Source organism: Uranotaenia lowii, chromosome 3 (assembly GCF_029784155.1).
Source record: "Uranotaenia lowii strain MFRU-FL chromosome 3, ASM2978415v1, whole genome shotgun sequence".
Classification (NCBI taxonomy): Eukaryota; Metazoa; Arthropoda; class Insecta; order Diptera; family Culicidae; genus Uranotaenia; species Uranotaenia lowii.
Window position 1 is genome coordinate 3,654,657 of NC_073693.1, and position 26,816 is coordinate 3,681,472.

A 26,816-nucleotide genomic window follows, 5' to 3' on the forward strand; every position below is an offset into this window, starting at 1 on the left:
CTGTTGATGAATTCTTCGAGCGTTTGAGCTGGTGAACAAACTCGGTTTCTGGGAGACGGTCCACAAATTACCATCGGTGCAACGAAAGGGTTTCTAAGGTAATTTGCTGGACAGTATATGTTCAGCCGAATTTTGGACACTTTTTGGAAATCTACACCCACATTTCATCCTTTCCGGTTCTGACGTCATCATAATGCCGAAGTCAACTGCTGCAGAGAAGGCCCCGCCGTCGCTGAAGGTTTTACGGGTGAAATTGAAGGAAATCCAAACCAGCTTTTCCGACATTTGGATGTTTGTCGACGGGTACAGAGAGGATTCAACTCAGGGTCAAATTGAGGTTCGATTGGGTAAAATTGATGAGCTGTGGGAAAACTTTTGCGACACTTTAGTTCAGATCAAAGCGCACGATGACTTTAAGGAGACCGATGATTTATTTGACAAGGAACGGCAAGATTTGAGCAACCAGTACTACTTTTGCAAAGCATTTTTGGTTGATCGAGCTAGAGAATTTGCGGTGCCGGATTCGATCAATCACACTGTTCGAATGAACGAATCGTCAGGCCATAGTGGGATGGATCATGTGCGGTTGCCTCAGATAAAATTACAATCTTTTAATGGTGACATTGAAGATTGGCTTGGATTCCGAGATCTGTTTACCTCGTTAATCCATTGGAAGACAGATCTTAGCGAAGTTGAAAAATTTCATTATTTGAAGGGTTGTCTTGAAGGGGAGCCAAAAACCCTGATAGATTCACTTCAAATTACGCAGGCCAATTACACAGTAGCGTGGGAAACATTGCTCAAACGCTACAACAATAGCAAGCAGCTAAAGAAACGACAAATCCAAGCCTTATTTTCTCTTCCCCATCTGAACAAGGAGTCGACAGTGGATCTTCACTTCCTGCTGGAAGGTTTCGAAAAGAACGTTCAAATCCTCGATCAAGTTGTGCAGCCAGAGAACTACAAGGAGCTTCTCTTGGTGCATCTTCTCTCAACACGTTTGGATCCCGTCACACGTAGGGGGTGGGAGGAATTATCAGCTAGCAAGGAGGCGGATACTCTCGGAGATTTGACGGAGTTTATTCGGCGGCGGATTGCGGTTCTAGAGGCGCTTCCATCCAAGGCATTGGAATTGAAGGGTGGTTATCAGCAGACAGCGGGACAGAAGCAGAAACCATACGTTCGGGTCAGCAACAACGCTTCACAGCAGCAGCAACAGCAGTATCAGCAGCAGCAGCAGCAGTATCAGCAGCAACAGTATCAGCAGCAGCAGAACCAACAGCAGCAGAAACCAGGGACATGCATCGTCTGCAAACGGGAACAGCATGGTGTTCATCAATGCCCAAAATTCAAGCGCTCCACTGTTTCGGAAAGGGTGAATCTACTTCGAACACATGGGTTGTGCCGAAATTGCCTAAGAACGGGACATCAGGCTCGGAATTGTCCATCGAAATTCTCCTGCAAGCAGTGTAGTGGTCGTCATCATTCGCTGGTGTGCTTCCGCTCTGAAAACAACAGTAACGGCCAGGTTTCAGCAAACGCATCGAGGAATGATTCTCTCTCCGACGATCAGGAAGCAGAATCATCGACACGTGTGGCGAACATGGCAGCTCCAATTGGTTCAACAGTGAATTCAGCTTCGCAATTTCGATCTCGTGTTTTACTAGCGACAGCGGTGGTCATTATTGAAGACGATATGGGTAATCAGCTTCCGGCAAGGGCGCTGTTGGATTCCGGATCTGAGAGTAATTTTATGACTCAACGGCTTAGTCAACGGATAACGGTTTCTCGAAACAAGGTGAATGTTTCGATTCTCGGCATTGGGCAAGTTGCAACGAAGGTGAAGCAGAAGGTCACCGCTGTGGTGAAGTCTCGTACATCTGAATATGCTCGTGAACTTAGTTTCTTGGTTTTACACAAGGTTACGGCAACTCTTCCGACAGCAGATGTCAACACTGGTGGATGGAATATTCCTCAGGGAATTTCGCTAGCTGATCCAGCCTTTTTCCAGTCCAATAGCGTGGACCTCGTCTTGGGAATTGAGTGCTTCTTCGAGTTCTTCGAAACTGGTCGAAGAATATCGCTTGGAGCAAATTTGCCAGCACTCAATGAATCAGTCTTCGGATGGATCGTATGTGGAGGTGTTTCTCAACCGGATAGCTCACTAAGAGTCAGCTGCAACGTCTCGGCGAACGAGACACTTGACATGCTGGTGTCACGGTTTTGGGAATCCGAGGAGATTGGATCAAAGAGGAACTATTCCCCGGAGGAAAGTCTATGTGAGGAGATTTTTGAGCAGACGGTTCAGCGGAATTCAAGTGGGCGATACAGTGTTGCTCTGCCAACGAAAAAGATTGCGGTGTCAAGGCTCGGTGGCTCCAGAGACATTGCTTATCGACGGCTCTTGGGTACCGAACGTCGATTTGCTCGAGATACAGAACTGAAGCGCCAATACATGGAATTTATGGAAGAGTATCATCAACTTGGTCACATGCGGAAGGTTCCGGCGGAGGATATTGGCAATTTCAGAAGGTGTTTTCTGCCACATCATCCGGTAATAAAGGAGGCGAGTACGACTACCAAGGTGCGCGTAGTCTTCGATGCCTCTTGCAAGACATCTTCGGGAGTTTCGCTCAACGACGGCTTGATGACCGGGCCGGTTGTACAGGATGACCTCAGGTCCATCATTATGCGGTGTCGGACGAAGGCTATTATGCTGGTGGCAGACGTGGAGAAGATGTTTCGCCAAATTGAGATTCAACCCGAAGACAGACCTCTCCAGTGTGTGTTATGGCGCAACAATCCGAACGAGGAAGTAGGTGTTTACGAGCTGAACACGGTGACCTACGGCACGAAGCCGGCACCGTTTTTGGCTACCCGGACTCTGCAACAGCTCACATCAGATGAGGCAGCTCGTTTTCCATTAGCGGCGCAAGCGATGGCGGATGACACCTACATGGACGACGTCATTACCGGAGTGAACATCCTCGAAGAAGCTATTGAGCTCAGGAAGCAGTTGGAGCAGATAACGGAAAGTGGAGGTTTTCGACTACGCAAGTTTGCCTGTAATCGGTCGGAGGTTCTTCAGGGTATTCCGGAAGATAATTTAGCGATTCCTGGGTTCGTGGATTTGGATCCAGATCCCTCTGTCAAAACTTTAGGACTGACTTGGTTGCCTGGTCCGGATACCTTCATGTTCCAGTTTAATTTGCCAAAAATCGAAGACCTGAAGTTAACGAAACGCAACGTTCTCTCTGTTATCGCCATGTTATTCGACCCCCTAGGGTTGCTGGGAGCCACTATTACAATGGCGAAAATCTATATGCAACAATTGTGGACTCTTCAAAACTCGGAAGGCGATAGACTTGATTGGGACGAGCAACTACCTTCCACGGTGGGTGAGCGTTGGCGAAAATTTCACGAGGAGTTGCACTGGCTGAACACCATCAGAATTGATCGCTGTGTTATTCTCCCCAACCCGACTGAGCTCGAACTTCATTGTTTCTCGGACGCTTCTGAGAAGGCGTTTGGAGGTTGCATCTATATTCGTAGCAGAGATTCTCACGGTCTGGTTTGGACTAGATTGGTTTCGTCGAAATCCAAAGTGGCCCCATTAAAATGTCAATCGATAGCACGTCTCGAACTCTCTGGAGCGTTATTGATTGCAGAACAATATGAAAAGGTGAAGGATTCCTTGAAAATTGCGGCTAAGGCGTTTTTCTGGACCGATTCGACCTGCGTTTTGCGGTGGTTGCAAGCGATTCCGACTGTGTGGACGACGTATGTGGCAAACAGGGTGTCGAAGATTCAATCTATCACTCAGGGATGCAAGTGGAACCATGTACCAGGCATTGAGAACCCGGCGGACTTAATATCGAGAGGAGTGTCGCCAGCAAATATCGTAGAGAACCAATTTTGGTGGAATGGACCAGCCTGGTTGAGTGAATTATCGGATGGTTGGCCTCAAGCGCCAGCTTTTCGTGTTCAAGAAGAAGTAGATGAGGAACTGCGTCGTACTACTGTTATCGCTTTTGCCTCTGAAACAGAGGATTTTGTTTCTATGTATATTTCGAAATTTTCTTCATATATTGACCTTGTTCGGAAAACTGCTTATTTTCTACGCCTGGAATCGTTGCTTTATAATAGACTGAGAAACTCTACAGCGGATCCAAATCGAAGTTTTCTCTCTGTGTCGGAATTAAGACGTGCTGAATTCGACCTTATTTCTCAGGTTCAGAAGATAGTGTTTGCGGATGAATGGAAGATGTTAACGACAGGGAAATCGGTGTCTAGGAGCTCGCCGATGCGGTGGTATAACCCATTTTTATCAACGGAAGGAGTTATTCGACTTGGTGGAAGACTGAGGAATTCTGATGAGCCTAATGACGCCAAATATCCGGTTGCACTTCCTGCTAAGCATCAACTTTCGACGTTGCTTATCAGGTATCATCATGAGAAACTATTACACGCCGGGCCACAGCTTTTGTTGAGTGTTTTGAGACAGCGTTACTGGATTTTCGGAGGAAGAGAAACTGTGAGGAATATAGTTCACCGTTGTTTGAAATGTTTTAGGGCCAAGCCATCTCCAGTCCAACAGTTCATGGGCGATTTACCTGCTTCTAGAGTGACCATCGCCCCAGCCTTCCGACGAAGTGGTGTGGATTATTTTGGTCCTGTTTATGTCAGACCTTCACCCAGACGCCCAGCAGTCAAGGCCTACGTTTGTGTCTTCATCTGTCTATGCACAAAGGCGGTTCACCTGGAACTGGTCTCAGATTTGACCACTGACCGGTTCATTCAAGCGCTGCGCAGATTCGTTGGTCGCAGAGGAAAATGCGCAGAAATACTTTCCGACAACGGGACCAATTTCGTTGGCGCCCGTAACAAGATGAGAGAACTTTTAAAACTTCTGAATGATCGTTCCCATCGTGATCAAGTGGCCAGAGAATGCGCAAACTCCGGAATACAGTGGAGGTTTAGTCCGCCCAGCGCCCCTCATTTCGGTGGTCTCTGGGAGGATGCAGTACGATCAGCAAAGAATCACTTGCTTAGAGTGCTCGGAGAAGAGCCAGTTTCGCCCGAAGATTTCAACACCTTATTGGTTCAGGTCGAAGCGTGTCTAAACTCCCGACCGTTGACACCCTGTTCAGACGACCCTAACGACTTGGAGCCCCTAACGCCTGCTCATTTCATCATTGGTAGCTCACTCCAAGAAATACCAGACGAGGACGTTTCGAATGTGCCCTTCAATCGACTTGGTAAATGTCAGCAGGTCCAAAAACGGTTCCAGCTATTTTGGAAGCGATGGCGGAGGGAGTATTTGTGCCAGCTGCAAGCTAGGACCAAGCGATGGAAGTCCCCAGTTAGCATCACCGAAGGAACCCTAGTTGTATTGAAGGACGAGAACCTCCCACCTCTACGTTGGAAAATGGCTCGTGTTCAACAGACATACCCTGGCAGTGACGGAGTGGTACGAGTCGTAAAGCTGAAAACCGCACAAGGATGCATCGATCGCCCTGTTGAGAAAATCTGCATCCTTCCCATCGAACCCAGAGAACCCTTAAGTACACCTACAGTTGAGCTCTGAATCCTCCCAAATTGTCCAATTTCCCACGCTAGTCGAAGAGGAGTTTTTTTTTTATATTCTTTCAGAAATCCTGGCAATTTCTGGGTGGGTGAGGATGTCTACGACCGCAGTAGCCCCTAGTGACACCACTGATAGCAGGCAATCAACCAACCCAAAATCCCAAACCAGCTGATCTCGCTCAAGCCGGTGTTTTCAACTCGACCGGACTAGCGAGCAACGAACCGAGATCTAAAAATAGCCTGCACCAACTAGATTTTTTCTACCCGGAATCACCAAGCCATCGATCCAAACAATACCCCATCGAGGCCACCAGCAATCAGTCGACGATCATCAGCCGGTATTGTTCCGAGGGAATCATCACCATCTGCTATTGTTTCGCTTTCACTTTCGTCAGAGGCCGGTTGGAGGTTTTCGAGATCTGCGAGAGCGAACTCGGAAAACATCGCATGCAACAATCCTGATGAAGTCAACATTCGAAACCAGTAGTCAGTCGAATCTAGCCTTCTCATCACTCCACACTCGGTATCGGAATCCGTTTTAGCACGTTCAATGTTAGTTTAAGAACAAGTTCTAGTCCTTAAGAATAAAATTGTTAAGTTCAACTAGTTATTTATTAAATTCGTAGTCCCGTAATAAATGTGCGTTTATATTTTGTGAAATCGTGAGTGTCGAAGTTATTTGGAATCGGAAATTCTAAGGAGCTGAAATCAATTGCATGCATTGGAGGAACTTCGGCAAAATTCATTCTTTCTTGTGGAATTTGAAATTCGATGTCATCGGCCGTTAGGAATATCGTTTAACCACTTCGAAGGAGTTGAAGGTACGGCCCCGACAACTGTTTATTGATTTTTTTATCGTACATTAAAATTTTTTCACCAAACCTTGTCTTTTTACTTCACTCCGATTGAGATAAGACGTTGAGAAAAATTAACGAATTTTCATTAGAAACAAATATCGTGAAAGTTCCAGTTCTCGACTATGATGTCTTGAATCCCAGGTAAAATTCGCCGCTATTTTTCCTCAGAAAAACCTCCATCAGTAATCTGGGCGGCTGGTTGAATAACGATAAGTCGCTTCACAGCTTTTTGAAGGGTTCTACATTGTATCGAAAGCTTATTCATATATTTCCCTCTCTTAATAGTCACCATTTGCTTCCCTTAAATTTTGTTAAAAGCATTTTTTTTTTCTAACAAACAGTGGATAAATTGTATTTCAAATTGAAAAAATCACAATTGTGCAGATTAAAATTTTATTTTACAGATTTACAAAAAATCATTATTTTACAGATTTTTAAACATATTTCATGAAATATATCTATACTAAATTTGATTTTGGCTATACAGTAGTTTTTCGATTTTATCACGGTCAAAAAAAATTTCACCGTGAATTTGGCGGAACCGTGAATTTGGCGAAACTAAAAATTAAAGTGGAAAAAGTGTTTTTTTTGCCTTTAATCAATAATTTATGATGTTTAAAGTAGTGGAAACGTTTTTGTATCAATAAATGTGATCATAAGATGTAAATATCAAATACTACTAAACACAAAGGATTGATTTTAGTTCAAAGTATTCTTCTCTATAGCAATTTTTAAATTTTTCCTTGAAATGAAACCATGTAGAATCTCCATTTTATAGTCTTTATCTTATTACAGTGAATTTTTAAGTTTTTATGAAATTTTAACAGTCGTTATCTCTTATTTCGCTTTGATAAAGAGTTCAAAGATGCATTGAAAAATTATCATCTGCAAATTTTAATATTTCAATCTTCAGACCTTTGAATTACTAAAAAGTTTACCTTTTCGAAAAATATTTTGAAATTTGCTCAACTTAGACTTTAAAAGTGTGTTTCTCGAAATTTTTTTTATGGGCAGATAATCCTTTGTTTTTCATATGTAGAAAAACAGAAATCTTAGTCCATTATTCATATTTTAAGGCAAAGCTAGTAGAATTTCATTCTGATCTTCCAAAATTATCCACTCAGACAAAACTAAAGGCTGTCAAATCAGGTTTGCGCACGCCACCCTTTTAAATAAACAAATTCAACAAAAAATCAGAGAAATTTATCTCTTTTCAAAACCGCCTAAATTCACCGACATTTTTATAGGATTCGCATAACCAAAAAAGTTTACTTTTTTAGAGCGGCTAACCAAGCACAAACAACAACACTAGTATTAGCGTAACGTTAAAATACTTATGTCGATTATTACAAGTGTTTTTAAAATCCAAATGACGATTTTAAACACTATACAGTTGAAATATGCAGTTCAATGTCATTTTCATATTATTGAATACGTATATAGCATAAAATAAACCATAAAAAATATCATGAACAAAGACGCTCTACGCTTTTGAGCGAAAATTAAATCCTGGAAATGGTTTCTGAATGATTTCTTTAAAAGCCTGATAAAATCGAAACAATAACCGTGATAAAATCGAGCGTGAATTTGGCAAGTATTGATAAAATCGAACAGTGATAAAATCGAGAAACTACTGTAATGAAATCTATAAACTCAATAAATTTATATAGACTTTATATATTTAGTTAAGATACCACTAAGAAAGAATTTCTAAAGCTAATCTAATTTTGATCATGTGGATATTAAAGTAAAATGACTCAATTTTGCGATTTTTGTCATGATTTAAGACTATGAAATTTCTGAAAATAGCCGTCCCTGACCTTTTCAATTAAGTCACAGATATTATTTTTGTCGAGAACTCATATCGAGTCATGTCGATAAGAATCTCGTGTCGATCATGTCAATAACAACATAATGAAGTACGAAATTAGTTATTTTGGAAATAATTTTTTGTCAGTATTTGTCAGTAGAAATGTCTGTGATCATCTCTACCCTTCCAATTTTTTGTTTGTTCTTCCGCCCTGTTTTCATGAATTGAGGATTTAAAGTTGCTAGTTGAACTATAGGGATAAATGTAATCTGATTAAAAACATATTGCACAATATTTTTTTTGCAAATCAATAATAATACACTTTTGCTTTAAAAAACACATAAATGCTCGAAATGCTCGAAGAAAAGTAAACCATTTGAATAATTGTGAGTCAAATGCATATTTGATCAAGTTATCGACTTATATTTTTAAGGTATAGTATGGACTAGTATTTTATTATAATTTACAATCTGTCGAGGAAAAAAGTCGAAAAAGAAATGGAATTTGAAAAAAAGCTTCGCAGGCCGCACAAAGCCTCTCGGGGACCGAGCGTTGCTTATCCCTGATCTAAAAAATTCAAAATTGTTTGCCAACTATTGATTCTCAAGTATTCAAGAAGCATTCTGTTTGTTTTCCAATGACTTGATAATAGCGAAAATTTACTTCAAAATAAAGACGCTCTTTCTTTGTACAGATTAGTTATTCCATTTTCTATTCTGATTTTAAATATCTGTTTATTTATAATATATTCTGATAATGAATTCTCATATGGATGTCTGAATAAAATTTGTTTTGATCTTTTTATTGTTTTTGTTTTGATTACTTTTTAAATAAAGCTTAGTTCTTTTAGAAATGGGACAGTTAGGAATGCGTGTATCTCAGAAACCATTCGTTTGATCTAAATACTTTCTATGAAGGAAATGAAGATAATTTTATGATAATTCATGAAAAAATTTGAAAAAAAATATTTATCGTTTTTTGTAAGAAAAAAATCTACTTTATTCTTTGTACCTCCCATCGGCCGGCGCACACTTTTTTCAGTCGTGATATTGATCAGTTTTTCAAACTTAAACTTCGCCTAATTTGTATTTTAGGTGGCAGCATCCTCCTCCTTCAATTTCCGCAACTTTTTGGTCCATTACTTCTCTTTTAAAAGAAACTGAGGGCAATTTAGTGGATACAGCTGTTTCGGAATTAACAAATCTTGATTATTTTTGAGCCATTTTTCGAGCGTTTTTAATGGAATTTCTGCTGGCAAAATCTAACAATAACGAAGTCAAACCATCATGAGATTGAACTTAAAGTATAATCGGGTAGTATAGATCGTAGGTTGCGAAGGGTACAAACAAGATTACTCTTTTTAGGCTTTTAAAAACAGCCAAAATAAAAAATTTCGTTTTGAAAATTGAAGTTTTTTTTTCACAGGAGCAGAATTTTGGCAAATCATTATATTTTATACAAAATAACGTGGAAAGACATACTTTAAAATACCCGGGACCTTGCACGAGCAGGCATGGTATAGGATTCAAACGCTGAAATTTGTTTAAAATAGGGTATTTCATAGGTTTTGTCGTTCATCAGAAATCATCTGTCCCTTAGCCTCGGTACTGACTTTACAGCTTACGAGCTCTGGAACTAGCAAAAAATCGTTGTTCAAGGTAAGGTTTGAATCACTCATTACTAGGCAACACTTTCAGCTTATCAGAGAAAAAATTGGTGGACATTTCAGCGATCTACACTTAGTTTTTCGCTTACTTAAAAATAAAAATTCTGGTATGAGACATGACTTCCTTGATGACCCTTAATCGTAGTTGCTGATCATGTGCTTCACTCCAATGCATGATTTGAACTTTGGAGACATTTTTGACAGTATTTGCATACTTTTCCACCACTTACACACAGTTATTCTTTGAATAATCAACGGTTTCGTCAGCTATCAATTTGATAATGATGGATTTCGAAGGAAACTGTGCAAAATTATTTTTTTCTCTTTCTCTTGCATTGTAAATATCTCAATAACACGTAAACTTTAAATTTTGAAAAAAATAGGTCCGATAGTACTTTTTACAGGCAACAAAATGCTGTCAAAATTTTGAATGTCCAATTACTAGTTAACGAGTTATTAGCGAAAGAAAGTGTCCCATTTCTAAAAGAACTAAGCTTTACTTGAGTTGAAATCCAATGTTGAACTCAAGTTTTAACGTAAAATAAGACGAAATGATTTAAAAAGAACTTTATCATTTATTCAGTATCGTAAGAATGAAATCGCAATCAATCTTTCAAATCTAGATTTTCAAAACCTATTCGCGCGAACGGATGTGTCTCCAACCGAAAATTTCGCTTCGCTTCTCGGCCTTTGTTTTGCTCCGCCATCGCTGGTCAAGTTGATGACCAAAGTTGTTCCTGCTATTCCGAATCCTTCGACGCCGTTTGGGACTCAATTCGTGGGACAACAATAACGGAAACCTACGTCCGTACGTTTTCATTCTTATTCTAATTTTGAGATGGTAAATAGATTCCAACTTATAATATTATTTTTAAATATTTACACAAGTGACAAAATGTGTGGAAAGTATCACATATTAGACATTTCGGATTTGGAATCTTTGTCAAAAAATATCCTTAATTCGTATTATCATTTCCAACACAGATGTTTGATACACTACAAAGCATAGTAAAATTTGAAACATTATTTTTTAATTATATAATTATTAATTTTTGAGTATTTTCACATCAACCAACTTAAGAAAGTACGTCCTACAATCGTAAAAATGGTGAGCTAAATTTGTATGATGATACTTCAAATAAAAAAAATGGAATTCACTTTCATCGAATGTTAAAATCTTTATATTTATTAAATAATCTGTTAGATTAGCATTATTTGATTAGATTCTAAAGTAAATTTTCTGGGAAATCCTTCAATTTCTTAAACAAAAAACTTAAGTTTAACTTGAATTAAGTAAACTTAATTTTCCAATTTCTTTAGCAAATTCAATGATTTTAACCATATCCATGAAAATAAAAATAAGTTTAAAAATGAAAGGCAGAGGTTGAAATTTTTCGGTTCAAATCTGGTTCTTGCAAACTTTATCAAATTTTTTTGATTTACAGTTTTTTTTATTTTAATTTAAAAAAAGCTTCAAAATTCAAATATTTGTAGAGTTTTGTGCAGCTGATTTAGATGAAGATCAGCTACATATTTCTTTATTAGCATATTTTTTTCATCAAATTTTTTAACTTAAAATTTGATTTTTTTTTCAGTTAAAAAACTTGACAAAATTTTTAAACTAAAAAATTAACACAAATTCTACTAGACATTTGTGATTTTCAGTTCAATTGTGTGAACAAACTTGCTTTCATTAAAAATTTTAAGTTTTGAAATTCAGTTCTCAACCAAATTTATAAGTTTGTAATATCTTGAATTACTCTACGAAATAGTTAATTTGATATTTTTATCTTGTTTGATAAATTCATAAACGAGCTAAATCATATTTTAAATTTAAAACCTGCATTCTAAATCCGAGTTCTAAACCCGAATTTAATATATTAATTTTCAATTTGTTTTTGAATTTCACAACGAATACTAATCCAAATCCTTATTCTAGATCAGAATTTTAAAAACCAAGTTTCAGAGTCCTTATTCATGAATCTATAATTAAAATTCAGTAGTTGTGGTTTTAATTTGATTTCATTATTTATTTTAAATCTTAATTGTAAGTCTGAATTTAAATATGCATTTCGAATGATAAAACTGATTCTGAGTTTTTAATTTTAGATCGCAAATTTTAGGCTTCAATATATCGATACAATGATATATTTGAATTTTTTGTAGGCATTAAGTTCATGGACTTTAAAACTGAATACAAAACAAAAAAAATCTTTTTATGTTCGGAAATTACTATATTACTGAAAAAGAAACTTGAGACTGAAAGCAATATCAACCCACAAAATATTAAAATCGAATTTTTGTAGCTACATTATTATGCTGTTTTGATATACATTCAATATACATTATAGAATGATCGTAAAAAATTTAATACAACAGCATTATCCCAAGGAATATTTAAAAAAGTAGGGCCAAGGCAGCCCTGCTCTAGTATTGGTACAGACTGTGTCGTCACGAAAAATCAGTGTATCAGTAAATCAGTAAAAGGATTCTTGTTCTTCAAGATAGATACAATAAAAGTTGGATTTTTGAGTAGTTTTCATATAAAATAGACCATCGAAGTTCGAAAAATTGGTGGTTTTTTTCCTCTAAAATTTACAAAAATTTAAAATTAAAGGGTTATACAGTAAAAATTTGGTCAAGGGAAAACGCGTGTAAATCGGTGAAATTGTTTATTTACAAAATCAAATTGAATTTCTTTTTCAAGTTTAATTAAGGCTATGATCATTTAGTATCCGGGCACTTTATTTCGGTGATAGCTACGTTATTAGAGCTCGGATATGCAAAACTTTAGCAGCGTTGTGTAGCGTTGTATGAAAAGCACTATCTTGCCTATTTTTGCCAGATTTTTAAGTTAATGTGTGTTTGAGATATTAACGATGCAAAACGACACGGTGAAAATAATTTTGCACAAATTTGCGCCTTTTGCGCATTTTGCGCCTCGAAAACTCTTCATTTTCGACTTGAAAACTCATAAACTGTTGATTTTTTTTCTGATTCTTTTTTTGACCGAATGATTAAGAAGTATAAGGAGCCACTCTAGAATCCACGCGAAGTTCAAATCAAGCATCGGAATGGAACCCTTAATCTTAAATATGGTAAAATGTCTATGGTTATTGGGGATAACTGAATGCAGACCCCTTAAATAATGCAATTAATCCATTTCCGTCAGTCAAAAAGTGTTTTCCGAATAGTAGACACCAATTAAATAACTAATTGTGAACAAATCCTTAGATTGCAACATGTGCAACCGGTTTTTACAAAATGTGACAGATGTGTCCTGATGGACGAAAAAATTTATGATAAAACCGGATTTAAGAGATCAAATTTTTCGAGATATCTACTAATGAAAAGGTTCCAACCAGATTCCAATTGCTTTTTCCGGGTGAGTTTGTGTAAAATATCATGATTTTGCAAAGGTTTTTCTTCTGTGGTAAAAATATTAGATCAATACATGACTGACAAAAGTGTGCAAAGATTAAAAAAAAAAGATTTTATGAAAAAGTAAGATTATTTCTTGAAATCATTGATAAATTTTTTTTCTATATATTTATATTAAATGTCATATTAACACCTTCATTTCCTCCATAGAATGTTTTTCGATCAAACGAATAGTTTTTAAAATACAACCGTTTGAAACTGCCCGGATACTAAATGATCATAGCCTTAGTTTTAAAATTCAGGAAAAATATTCAGTTAGGCTTCCGCTTTTCCAAATCCGAATTGTCGGGACTTACGCTTAACCTATATCATCAGATTTTGTACAGCCACCTTCCTTCTACGCCGCAGAAAGCCAGTTTGCCTTGAACTGTTGCTCGTCCTTAGCAGTTTTTTGATCTTCTTTAGGTTCCGCTTGACAATAGCCCAGTATTTCTCAATTGGGCGGAGCTCTGGCGTGTTCGGAGGGTTCTTGTCCTTGGGAACCACCTGCACGTTGTTGGCGGCGTACCACTCCATGGCCTTTTAACCGATGGCAAGATGCCAAATCTGGCCAAAACAGTACGGAACAACCGTGTTTATTCAGGAAAGGCAGCAGACGTTTATTCAAACATTCCCTTTAATTTAAGTGTCTTGACACTGAAACTTCTTAAAGTGCGTTATCTTCCTGTAAAGCCTCGTAAACGACTGAAGTTACTCATTCCAGTCTTAAAGTAGTGAGAGGCGCAATGTTACGTCAATTCATTCAATTACACGCAACAATGTAAGGCGAACGTAATTGGTAATCATTTCCGCCTTCCACATTTACACCTTGCACGTCAGCAGAGAACGAGAGGGAAGCCAAGTCAAACTCTTATACATCCAGGCTTTGAAAATAGCTCCCACACACCTAATGGCCGAAAGCCATCCCTCAGCAAAGAAATACCTACAATCCAAACACGGGCCAAAAAACCAATATTTACAAAAACAGCCAGAGAAAAGACCACCAAAAGTACGAAAACAAAGTAATTTGGTAATGCATTATTTATTTTACGATTATTACCCCCGTCGGTGTGCTGGTCTTAAATGCAAACAATTGCTTTTTCGCTCGAGGGCTCTACTTTAGTAGGTATCTACGCCCCCGCCTCTTCGGCTTTCGTCTTCTTATTTGCTGTTGCTGTTGCTTCTTGTTTTGGGGAGAAAGACCTCTAATGTGAGGTAGGTTTTCTCTCATTTCAGAAACAGAATGGTTTGTGATGATTTTGCTTGCCGCCTCGACTTGAACTCCTGCTCGGAGCCTCGGAGCAGAGGAACAAAACCAAAATTTGTGGGGCAGGTTCAGCGCCTCCTGGCAACCAGCCGATGTTGTACCATCTTCTCGTTCTCTTTCGAGAAGGATGTAGGAGGAAACAGTGAGATTGCGGAACCATTTTCCCTGGCAAATGCGGATGTGCCGCTCTCCTCTGCCCTGATGAACGCTGCACGTTTCGCTGTAGGGCTTTCGGAAATTTCGAAGGTTGTCGAAGGCCAATGTTCAGTTTGGTGATGGTGAATCTTCTTCGGAAAGAACCAAAAAGTCTCTCCGCCCGACCGAAATTGAAGCTTTATCATCTGTTTAGTACACAACGTATTTAGTTCGGAGCGAAAGGGGCCAGAAAGCTGCTACTTCCTTCTTCCAGTTCGGTTTCGGAAGCAAAATCTATCGCTACCACGACCGATATCATCCTCGAAGGGAATCGACGAGAGAAATTTAGTTTTAATGTGAATATAAATAAAGCATCGTATCGTGTCGTGATCTGATTGCCGCTGGTGGAATTTCACCCCATCTCGTTTTCTTGGTTGATTCTCCTTGCTTGTTGAGTTGAGCGTTTTCGAGGTCATGAAGCAATCGTGCAACACACACAGTCAGTGTTGGATCGATAAATGGGTTTATCTCGCACGGTGTTTATCAAAAATCCAGATGAGTAAGGTTTCAAATATATTTGAAATAAACAATAACAACAAAGATATGACAAAAAAGTGACTCGACAGCTATTTAAAAAAGACCCACCAGTTCCAAAAATATCCACAAAAATAATTGAAAAATAAATTTTAACCCAAAAATAACACAAAACAAAAAACAAATTAACAAAAATGACAAAAATGACAAAAATGACAAAAATGACAAAAATGACAAAAATGACAAAAATGACAAAAATGACAAAAATGACAAAAATGACAAAAATGACAAAAATGACAAAAATGACAAAAATGACAAAAATGACAAAAATGACAAAAATGACAAAAATGACAAAAATGACAAAAATGACAAAAATGACAAAAATGACAAAAATGACAAAAATGACAAAAATGACAAAAATGACAAAAATGACAAAAATGACAAAAATGACAAAAATGACAAAAATGACAAAAATGACAAAAATGACAAAAGTTATGAAAATTATAACATTTATTTAAGTTATTATTTAAAAAAAAATCACAAAACTGGTATGACAAAAATTGCAAATACTCGTTACTAAAATTACAAAAAATTAAAAAATTACAAAAATTACAATAATTACAAATATTACGAAAAGGATTTTTTTTAAGGTTTTATGCATTTTCAAGTCAGAAAATTTACTGGTAGTAATATTTTAAGTAAGTTTTTGCATATTCACCCGAAATTTTTTCTTAGAAAATATCAGAAACCCCTTTTGATTCATGTGGCACTGTTACCAAAATAAGATCTGAAACGCAATTCCTTTAGAAATGTTAGATATTTTGTGATCCCGGCAACCTATCTAAGACCTCAACTTGTTATCATTAAATTATTCCAAAGTATTTAAAATTGGATAAAAATTTTAGTTTTAAAACTATACTTGAATTATTTCGAAAATTCTTTGAATTTATTTCATTTGCATGTTTTTTTTTTGGTTTTTTGTCCTAGACTGAGACACGAATCATTCTGTTAACAGATTTCAGTTCAATAGAAATGCTACGAAAACTGTTCCAATACTTGTCATTTTTCGGTAAATAAACATTTATTTGTAGACAACGATTTAAAACATTTTTTTTTAATAATTCATTCCGATTTCCATGAATAAAAGCTTTGACTTGCATACGCTTTTCCGCGGAAAACCAGCTCAGGGAGCATTCCAAGAACTGTGCCAATGAATGTGCATTAATCATGCCAATATCAGTTGGGTGTAATTGAATAAATGCATTAACGTCCGATCCTATAGAACAGTGCGATGAATGCGTTTAATTAAAATACGATTATTGTTCATGATGGAGCAGCCGATATTCGTCAAATTTTTTTTAATTCCAAGATTCAGAGTTTATTGTTCAGATTTGAAATTCTTACTTCAGAACAGAATATTTTTTTCTATTTCAGTTCTAATTTTTAAATTCAAATTCAGTAAGTTTTCAGGTGCAAACTAAAATTAATAGTTCATAATACCGAAATTCATTCTTGAAATGAAACAATAAATCAATGCAGTCAGTGATGCGTTTAACCGAATGCAACAGTTGAAACTATTCGTTCAAAATCAAACAATCCAACGAGCCCATAAATCAACGATTAATACAAACATTCTAATTGCGAAACAATATGTCTCTGTCAGTCGGAGTCTGTGTCCTCAATCATCTACCTTTCTAAAATGAAGGGGCTCTGGGTGAAATCGAACAGTGTTCGTCTCGCCGATAACCACGCGTTTGGACAAATTGTACTCTCGAATGGGACAAATTGCGACCCCGGATTTGATTTAGTAAAAGACCTCGCCCGTCGAGCAACGAAATGTGGAACAAATCACCCGTTTCACGTGACACAATTAATGTGTTAAATGCCGCATGAATTAATTTCCACGGATTCTCCGGAGCAGATTGTATCCTAGCGCCCTGGTGGTGGTTGATTTCCCTGGACACCTTTCCTGGACTGGAGAATTGGACCAAATAAAATTTTACTACAATTTATGATCCGCGAAATTCATTTCCACGCAATTACTCAATTGTCGATCCCCTCTTCAGAGTTTCTACCACAAACGAAATGGTGGCAAATTGATTTATTAGATCAATCAAGCAATAATTTTCTTGCCACACCCCAATTACAGCTGCTATAAATGTTTAAAATTTGTACCCACGATAATATTTAATGGTTAAACCAACCATCCACTTCAGGTACCTGTCTCAAAGGTCCAACAAAGAGTTGCAAAGTATTTCTCCGCAGCAAAAAGCGAAAATTAATTTTATCTTTCAAGTTTGCAACAGCGAAAGGGGAGAGCCAGAGCTGCGGAAAAAACTACACATACAAACACTGGCGGTCCTTGCGGAAAAATTGCAGGAAACACTTGCTGGCGATGCTTGGCCATTACATTGGATGGTGTGGAAAAACTGATGAGAAGAAAAAAAAAACCAAATCTCAACTATTATGCATGTAAACAACCCACTGCACAATGTAAATAAGTGGGTTTCATTAAGTTTCATGAATATAAAATTTGCTTTTCTTTTAGTAGTGCTTTGGGTGTTGCTCTGGAGGGATTTTGTTTTTAATTTAACTTCAAACTGTGACCATGAGTTGGATTTTTGAATGCTTTATTATTGTTTTCACTTTTCATTCTATTCTACGATTCTATCAAAGATACATGAAATCGGTTAGTCTTAAGTTCATTTTTCGAAAAAAACCATGTAACAGCAATAGAGTTATTGCTGGAGATAAGTCTTTTGCTTTAAAATTCTGGGTTTATTCAATCAAAAATTGAGAATCAAGTGTACAATTTGGAATAAGTTTTAAGTTTCATTATGTTTAAACGAGGTGCCTCTTAGTCTTATTTCAGTTCAGTACTGTAAAATTTCTATAAAGATATTCTCAAGATTAGTTTTTGTCATTTCTATCAAATTTAAAATTTGTATAGGCTCAATCTTTTTTGTAATTTTTGCTCTTTTGGAAGTTTTTGTCATTTTTGTAATTTTTGTAATTTTTGTCATTTTTGTCATTTTTGTCATTTTTGTCATTTTTGTCATTTTTGTCATTTTTGTCATTTTTGCCATTTTTGTCATTTTTGTCATTTTTGTCATTTTTGTCATTTTTGTCATTTTTGTCATTTTTGTCATTTTTGTCATTTTTGTCATTTTTGTCATTTTTGTCATTTTTGTCATTTTTGTCATTTTTGTCATTTTTGTCATTTTTGTCATTTTTGTCATTTTTGTCATTTTTGTCATTTTTGTCATTTTTGTCATTTTTGTCATTTTTGTCATTTTTGTCATTTTTGTCATTTTTGTCATTTTTGTCATTTTTGTCATTTTTGTCATTTTTGTCATTTTTGTCATTTTTGTCATTTTTGTCATTTTTGTCATTTTTGTCATTTTTGTCATTTTTGTCATTTTTGTCATTTTTGTCATTTTTGTCATTTTTGTCATTTTTGTCATTTTTGTCATTTTTGTCATTTTTGTCATTTTTGTCATTTTTGTCATTTTTGTCATTTTTGTCATTTTTGTCATTTTTGTCATTTTTGTCATTTTTGTCATTTTTGTCATTTTTGTCATTTTTGTCATTTTTGTCATTTTTGTCATTTTTGTCATTTTTGTCATTTTTGTCATTTTTGTCATTTTTGTCATTTTTGTCATTTTTGTCATTTTTGTCATTTTTGTCATGTTGTCAATTTATTACTGAAATATTTCTCATAATGAATTTCAAAATGTATGAAAAAAGATTGAATTTCAGACTTTTATTATGAATTCCTCATATTTTCCCTTATTTTTTTATTTATTTATATTATAACATCGAATTTGTAATAAGAATCTGTGAGAAGGCTTCAATCTTTCAATTACCTTGAATATCTAACGAACCATTTTGGGCTTGTGTTTTAGCTCATTTGGCAAGTCAGTTGCCTCCTGAGCCGATGTCCGCGAGTTTGAGCCCAAGAGCAAACATTGATCACAGTTGTACCGGATAAGTTTTTCAATAACTGTCCGCCAATTGTAACGTTATATAAATTCGCGAATGCTAAAAGATGGTTAAACGAATATAATCGAAACAAAAAAAACGAATCTTTAAATGAAGAACATGCTGTTAACGTAGCCTAGAAATTCCCACTATGAAATGGTACTTCACTGTTTCAAGATCATGTTCTGATTTTATATTCTATTATAATGTTATTGCTCCCTGTTAAACTCGCCCAGATAGATACACATTCAGAAATATTCCTTATAAACATTTAGCCAGAAGTTTTGTTAATTTTCATGGTTTACGATTGCTATTGTCTTTACTATAACAGAGGTAATCTTTTTCAAACAACATGTTGATATTTACCAAAGTATTTACATCCAGGTTCGGATTCAGTAATCCCAGCTTTGCACGCGATAATAAAAGTTCAAGTGCCTTGCCAACTCATCAAGTTTCACCAAGTCTGAACCTGGTAATCCTTTAGAAGCACTTTTACCGCAATCACCTTTGGGTGAAAAAAAAAAAAAACAAAACAAGTTGAATTCTATTATGATCAAAGCCAATGCAACACGATTCTGGGAGAAATTTCCCTCCTGGCTGGCTGGTTGAATGAATGGAAAATAAAAATGGCGGGGAAAAACTTTGACGCCACAACATCGCGCCCCTGCTGTTGCTTCTTCTACTTACTTTCAAGTCGTTCGCACTTGAGAAATCCCTTTCGGTGAGTTTTTATTCCCACACATTTATTCTGCTACAATAACTCCTCGTCGCCATCTTCATCAGCCGTTGCCTCGAGAAGTGAATGATGTTTTGGGTGGCCCATTAGGATGGATATCCACCCTGAAAAGAAATCAAAGGGTTTGGAGGGGAAGAAGATCCCGTTTCCCTTAACTCCTTTCGGAAAGTTGTCTCGCCAAGCATGAGGACGAGAAAAGGGTTTTCGCTTACCTTACATTGAATTTTCTACTCAACATTGTCATTGACGAGTTTGTTTTATCCGCGCTTTTCTGCTTCCAAGGTGGCATTGTCTTTCTCCAACTTTGGCAATAGAACATAGCCATCACCAGGGAGCAGGTGAAATCGTGTGCTACCGACTGATTTTATTCAAGTTTTTCTATTTGCATTAGTGGCTGAAACAGATTCGTTCGACGGTATACGATGAGGTTTTTCTTTGCGACTCTCTCTGGCCTCCGGAGTCCGGAGATGAGATGTATGCAAAGCATTTGTTGAATAACAGCAGTGCATCTGTTCGCCTTGTATCTCCCTTATGGTGTAATTGATTGTATTTTACATGTACCTGCCAATCGAATTGAAATCTATTCCAAGTCATCCGGTTGATTGTTTGTATTACTGCTAAGCCTAGCTTAGCTTAGCCTTAATCTTTCAGATAATCTAAGGGCTGAGTGTAAACTTTATCATTCGCTGATGATAGAGCCATTTTTCTTAGACGAATTTTACTTTGAAACTTCAAAACCTTATTACTGTTTCACACTATGAACGTTCTTTTTCTAACTCTAACTACTCTACCTACTCTACCTACTACTCTATCGTTTTAGTCAAAAAAAAAGTTATTAGCAGTTGTACTTCGCTAGGCACAAGCAGTGATGTCTGTTGAATTGATGGATTTTCAAGGTCAAAAGACATACCGCTTTTCAACAGCTTAAACCTTTTTTCCCTAATACGATACAAAGTTTCCTTTGTTAATTGATTCATAAGGAGGGTTTTCAAAATTCATATTTTGCTAAAAATAAAAACTATACTATAAATACGCAATAAATAAGGAAATTGATTTCTAACACCATTTTTAACTTTCAAAAATCACACATATTCAAAAAACTAAAAATTCTACTGAAAAAATAAATCGAAATGTTTAAAACAAATCAGAATGAAAGTTTCGAATCAATGACTCATTAGGACCAGAAATGATGAAAAATATGTTCAGATTTTCAGATGACCCCTTCTGAAGGGGGTCGTCCATACAAGACAAATATTGTTTTCCCAATAATGACCTTATTATACATTGGATTGTGATGAAAATTTGCACATAGGAGTTTTGAGGAATGAGCAAATGGTTCGTTGAATTTTGGGTCAGGACTCGGAGAAAGGGGGCGTCCATATCAATTGATCAATGTTTGTGCTTTATTGAAATTATTATACATAGGATTGAGATGAAAATTAGCACATGGGAGCACAACAGATTTTAAGGAGTTAAATTCTGATTCAGGGGCCTGAAAATGGGGTCCATATTACCTGGTCACTGTTTCTGCAATATTGGTTGAATTTGGATTTTACTGATTGAATTGAGATGAATATGGGCACATAGGAGTTTTGAAGCGCCAGCAATTGAATTCAGTTTTCAAGTTTTCGAACAGAGGTCGACCAAATGGGTCGTGCATACGTGCATATTCACTGTTTTTCTGATTTTGACGTTATTATACATGGGATTCAAATAAAAAATTTCAAAATTTTTTTTAGAGAACGAATAAATGATTTCAGGAGTCAAATTTTGGATCAGGGACCAGCAAAAGGGGTAGTCCATATTAATTGTTCTCTGTAATTGCGATTTTATTAAAGTTATGCATCAGATTGAGATGAAATTTTGTACATGTGAGTTTCGGAAGATGATAATTGATTTCAGGTTTGAAATTTTGGATCAGAAGTCAGAATAAAGGGGTCGTCCTTATTAATTGTTCCCTTTTTTTGTGATATCGACGCCATTAAGCTTCGGATTGAGAAACATTAGCACATGGGGGTTTCGAAGAATGACTAAACGATTTCAGGTATCAAGTTTTCGGTCACGTGTCGGAAAAAGCGGTCGTTTAAATTAACTGCTACCTGTTTTTTAGCCTTTGACGTTGTGACGTCAGTGTTCTGTGATTTAATTCCGTGGGATTTTATAAGATTGTCAATTCATAATTCAGATCTAACTTTAGTGTTAAGGTCAAGAAAGGCAGTCTTCCACTTTAACAATCAACGTTTTGGCAATAATGTTGTGATTTAGCAATCGATCGAGACCAGGAAAAGGTTCTTTTTTAAACACTATTGAATATTTTCTGCAATATTGTCGAGAAAATGCATCGGATTCACTATGAATCGCCAACCGAAATCGATAAAAAAATAAATCTTTGGAATTCTAGAAAACTCCTTAAAATGCAGTAAACTACTCAAATAATTCGTAGAAGCATTATTATTCACTTTTACACAGTAAATTTTTAGAAATAATCTTGTTTTTGTTGATAAACACAAGTGGTTCTATTCTTATTTCGCACCCTTTTTCCATAGTTTTGGTCCTCAACGCCAATTGCAACGTCCAAAAAAAGTAAACTTATGCTTGATTTATCCGTTATACAATTCAAAACAATTTATAGAAGAAAATTTTGGTGATTTTCAAACATTCATATTTTTACAAGCAAAACACATAGTGGTGCTATTCTTATTTCGCTCACTGTATAAATTTTTAGTAATAAATAAGAAGATACTAGGTTTTATATCTTAGGTTTTTTTTATTTATTTGTTTTTTTATTTATTTATTTATTTATTTATTTATTAATTTATTTATTTATTTATTTATTTAAGAGTTTCAATAAAAAGGTTGATTGAATTTGAATTTTTAAATAAAAGTTTAAAAAATTGATTTCAATTCGTGAACGTCTTATAGTGTCATGAAATGAAATGTCTTCTCAAACCTTGTGTAATTTTAGATAAAATTCCGCTGGAGGTGAGTCAAATTTCTGATTTGCTTGTTAGCATTTAGTTTTAAACACCTTTTAAGGTCTAGTCATTTTTCGTTACTTCGGTGATAATTTTACTTGGAAAAACCTCCATGGAGGGGAGGGTGTTTAACATCTAATCTCCCCCTTCCCATCCGTCCCCGCCTCCCCCACGCATGGCCTTGCCCCAGAACATTTACTAGTTGAACTGTTCCCCATAACGTGAAAGTTTCAAAACTTAGTCACAGCATACTACGATAAAAATTTAAAAAAAAAAACTGAGGAGAAAGAGAGACAACATTTCTAGAGATTGTTTTGATTAGGTCGTATGAACCAACATAACCAAAATTGAGGAATTCACTGTAAACGATTGAAAAACATGTTTTTTTACATTATGTAAAAATTTGGTTTCATTTGATCAATAACGAAATTTTAGAACATGATTTTAATTTAAGACGTATAATAATTTTCTTATTTTCGAGTGCAGCTTGGTTTTAACGACTGTTTGCATTGCAATAAATCGCCGTGCTTGCAAAAAGCCGCAAAACAACTTGTTCGGCATAGTAGTTTACGCAACTTTTTGCATTTCTCCAGAAAGTGCTTCGGAGAGTGTACAATAGACTGCCCCAAATTTGTATGGGAAATTCAAAACCTGTGAAATGTTATGCGCTGCAGGCTAAAATTGATCCTAGTCCTAGTACAAGATCGCATGCCAAATTTGGGCGAGATCGGATCACGGGAAGGGATCGCTCAACGAGCCTAAAGAATGTATGGGATTTTGTGACATTTTGTTCGGGAGAAACAAGAAAAACCAGTTTTTTATCAATAACTTTGGTTTCCGTCTGCCGATTTCTTTCAAAAACGGTTTTTCTTAAAGCCTAAACTATGAATAATATTTCATCCGAAGACTGCATTTCGATTAGAGTTAAGATAAATAAGATATTGGCCTCAATAATGGGCTAACTTATTTAAGGATGGTATTCATCACTGTTAATGAGTCGAGGTGGTCGGACATATTGACGCCTCATTAACAGTGATGAATATCACCGTTAAAAAAGTTAGCCTTTTTTTTGAAGCCTAATTTCTGTTTTATTTTAACTCTAATCGAAATGCAGTCTTCGGATGAAATATTTTTCATAATTTAGGCTTTAAGAAAACTCGTTTTTGAAAGAAATCGGCCGACAGGAACCAAAGTTATTTATGAAAAACTGGTGTTTCATGTTTTTCCCGAACAGAATGTCTCGAAATCCCATACAAACTTCAGACTCGTTGAGCGACCCCTTCCCGTGATCCGTTCTGGCCAAAATTTGGCATGAGATCTTGTACTAGGCCTAGGATCAATTTTAGCCTGCAGCGCATAACTTTTTCAAAAGTCGGGTCTTTGGGGCACTCGAGTGTACAAAATATAAAAAATTCAATTAATGATCATGATCAATAATGTTTTATTTAACTATCTTAACTTTAACTATCAAAACAGCAGCATCAACAACGACAAAAAGAAATGTTCCTATCAAGAAAACAACAGAAGCAGTCACGAAAACAATCCCCCGTAAAAAATTCATCAAAAGCAAGAGCCACTACTGATAAAGAGCTACTGGCTGCCGCAAAAGTCGCTTTTAATAGAAAATCAACTCCGAAAGCGAAGATCCCGACCTTCATCAACTTCCAACGGGGAGAAACATTGAACCCCGGTCCTAGTTCTGCTTCACCAAATGTGCTAAGGCATCGAAAAAGGCCTTCAAATATTCCTGCGCCACCCCCGGTCTCTCCACACCTTCCGAACTCATCAACATACCAGAACAGTAACACGATGACGACAGTGCCACCTGCTCATCCATACGCTACCTTCAATCAGCCATTCAACGCACCTCTAGTTGCACCGTGCTGTCACCACGACCCATCGGCATTATATTTCAACCCGGTAATGTATAACAACCCATATTTTCTGCCGAACCGACGCGTGCCTATGTAAGCACTAGCTCCTCTGTATTTATGAACCAAGCGGATCATGTTACCATTCGTTCGTGCGATCACCCAGTTATCAATAATAAAGAAATTGTGGCATATTGCCAAAACTTTAACAGAATGCGAAGCGCATCTAAACTAAACACAATTCATAAAAATTTAGTAGCAAGTAATTATACTATCATTTTAGGAACCGAAACAAGCTGGGATGATAGTATAAAAAGCGAGGAAATTTTTGGATCGCGTTACAATGTCTACAGAGATGACCGAAATTTCAATTTGTCTGACAAGAAATCAGGCGGAGGCGTTGTAGTAGCAATAAGCTCTGCTTTCGATTCTGAGCTCATTGAAATGACTAAGCACAAAGAATTTGAGCAGGTGTGGGCAAAAGCTCAAATCTTCAAGGAAACTCATATTTTTGGATCGATCTACTTTCCTCCAGAATATGCCAGTAAAGATTATTTCCAAAAGTTTCTACTGAGCATAACAGAATTATTCAAAAGCTTCCAACCCGAATTCAAAATTCACCTGTATGGCGATTTTAATCAATCGAATCTACAATTTTTACCCGATGAAGATAATGAAGCAAACCTTTTACCGATTTTTGGAGATAATGAAACATTACAATTCCTTTTCGACAATCTTGCTACCTTATGTCTTAATCAAATAAATCATGTGAAAAATGCCTGCAATCGCTATCTCGATTTACTGTTTTCAAACTTGACTGATGACTTTTGTATTTTGGAAGCTACTAATCCAATTTGGAAAAATGAGATCTTTCATACAGCTATCGAATTTTCAATTATATGTTCTGACAATAAAGGAATACCAGAATACGAATATGAGGAGACCCTTGACTTTTTCCATGCAAATTACACGATGATTAAAACTAAATTACAATCAGTTAATTGGCAATCATCATTTCAAAGCGAAAACCATACTGTCAATCAGGTAGCTATTTTTTATAACATTCTTGGTAATATCTTGAGTAAATATGTCCCAATAAAAATAAAGCGACGAACGAATAATAACAGAAATCCGCCATGGTTTTCAAAAGAGCTAAAGCATCTTAGAAATAAAAAGCAGAAAGCGCATAAAAACTGGAAAAAGACACCATCGCTAGCTAATAGTTTAGAATATCAAGAAGCATGCAACAAACTAGCCATATGCATTAATACCTCCTTCGAAGAATAGAATAGGAAAACAGAGGAAAACATTAAATCTAACCCAAGAAGCTTCTTCAAGTATGTAAGTTCCAAATTGAAAAGTAATAATTTTCCATCTCGTATGCACTTGGACAGCGCTAACGGTAATAATTCCCATGAAATATGTAATTTGTTTGCCAATTTCTTCCAAAGCGTTTACACCAGTTTTTCGGAAGCCGATCGCGACATTGCGTTTTTCGATTATTTTTCCGACTCAGCATCATTGACTGTGGTAGATTCAATCACCCTTGAGGAAATACACAAATCAATTTGCTCCCTGGATAGCTCCAAAGGGCCCGGGCCTGATGGAATTCCTCCATTACTTTTAAAAAATCTTGTAAATGAACTAAGTATGCCCTTGTTTCTATTGTTCAACTCATCGTTGAAATCCGGTGTTTTTCCTCAAGTTTGGAAAGAATCTTTTCTTGTACCTATTTTCAAGTCGGGAAAAAAGTCTGACATTAAAAATTACCGGGGTATTGCAATCTTATCGTGCATACCGAAACTTTTTGAAGCAATTGTGAATCAAAAAATATATAATCAAATAAAAACACTCATAACTGAAAAGCAACATGGATTTGTTAAAAGACGATCTACAGCGACTAATTTACTTGAATTCGTTTCTTATAATATCCACTCTATGGATCAAGGAAATTCCGTTCAGGCTCTATACAAAGACT

The 26,816-nt window shown here is 36.4% G+C and overlaps 1 protein-coding gene across 1 annotated transcript; it reads left to right on the forward strand.

Moving 5' to 3' along the window:
- The first annotated feature begins 193 nt into the window (after window positions 1-193).
- Window positions 194-24,938, forward strand: LOC129750565 (uncharacterized). Its single transcript, XM_055745532.1, has 7 exons — window positions 194-1,221; window positions 1,420-4,054; window positions 4,232-4,443; window positions 4,573-5,564; window positions 5,756-5,994; window positions 14,733-14,873; window positions 24,444-24,938. Exons 1-7 carry the CDS (start codon window positions 194-196, stop codon window positions 24,936-24,938), a joined length of 5,742 nt encoding a protein of 1,913 aa, XP_055601507.1.
- The last annotated feature ends 1,878 nt before the right edge of the window (window positions 24,939-26,816 follow it).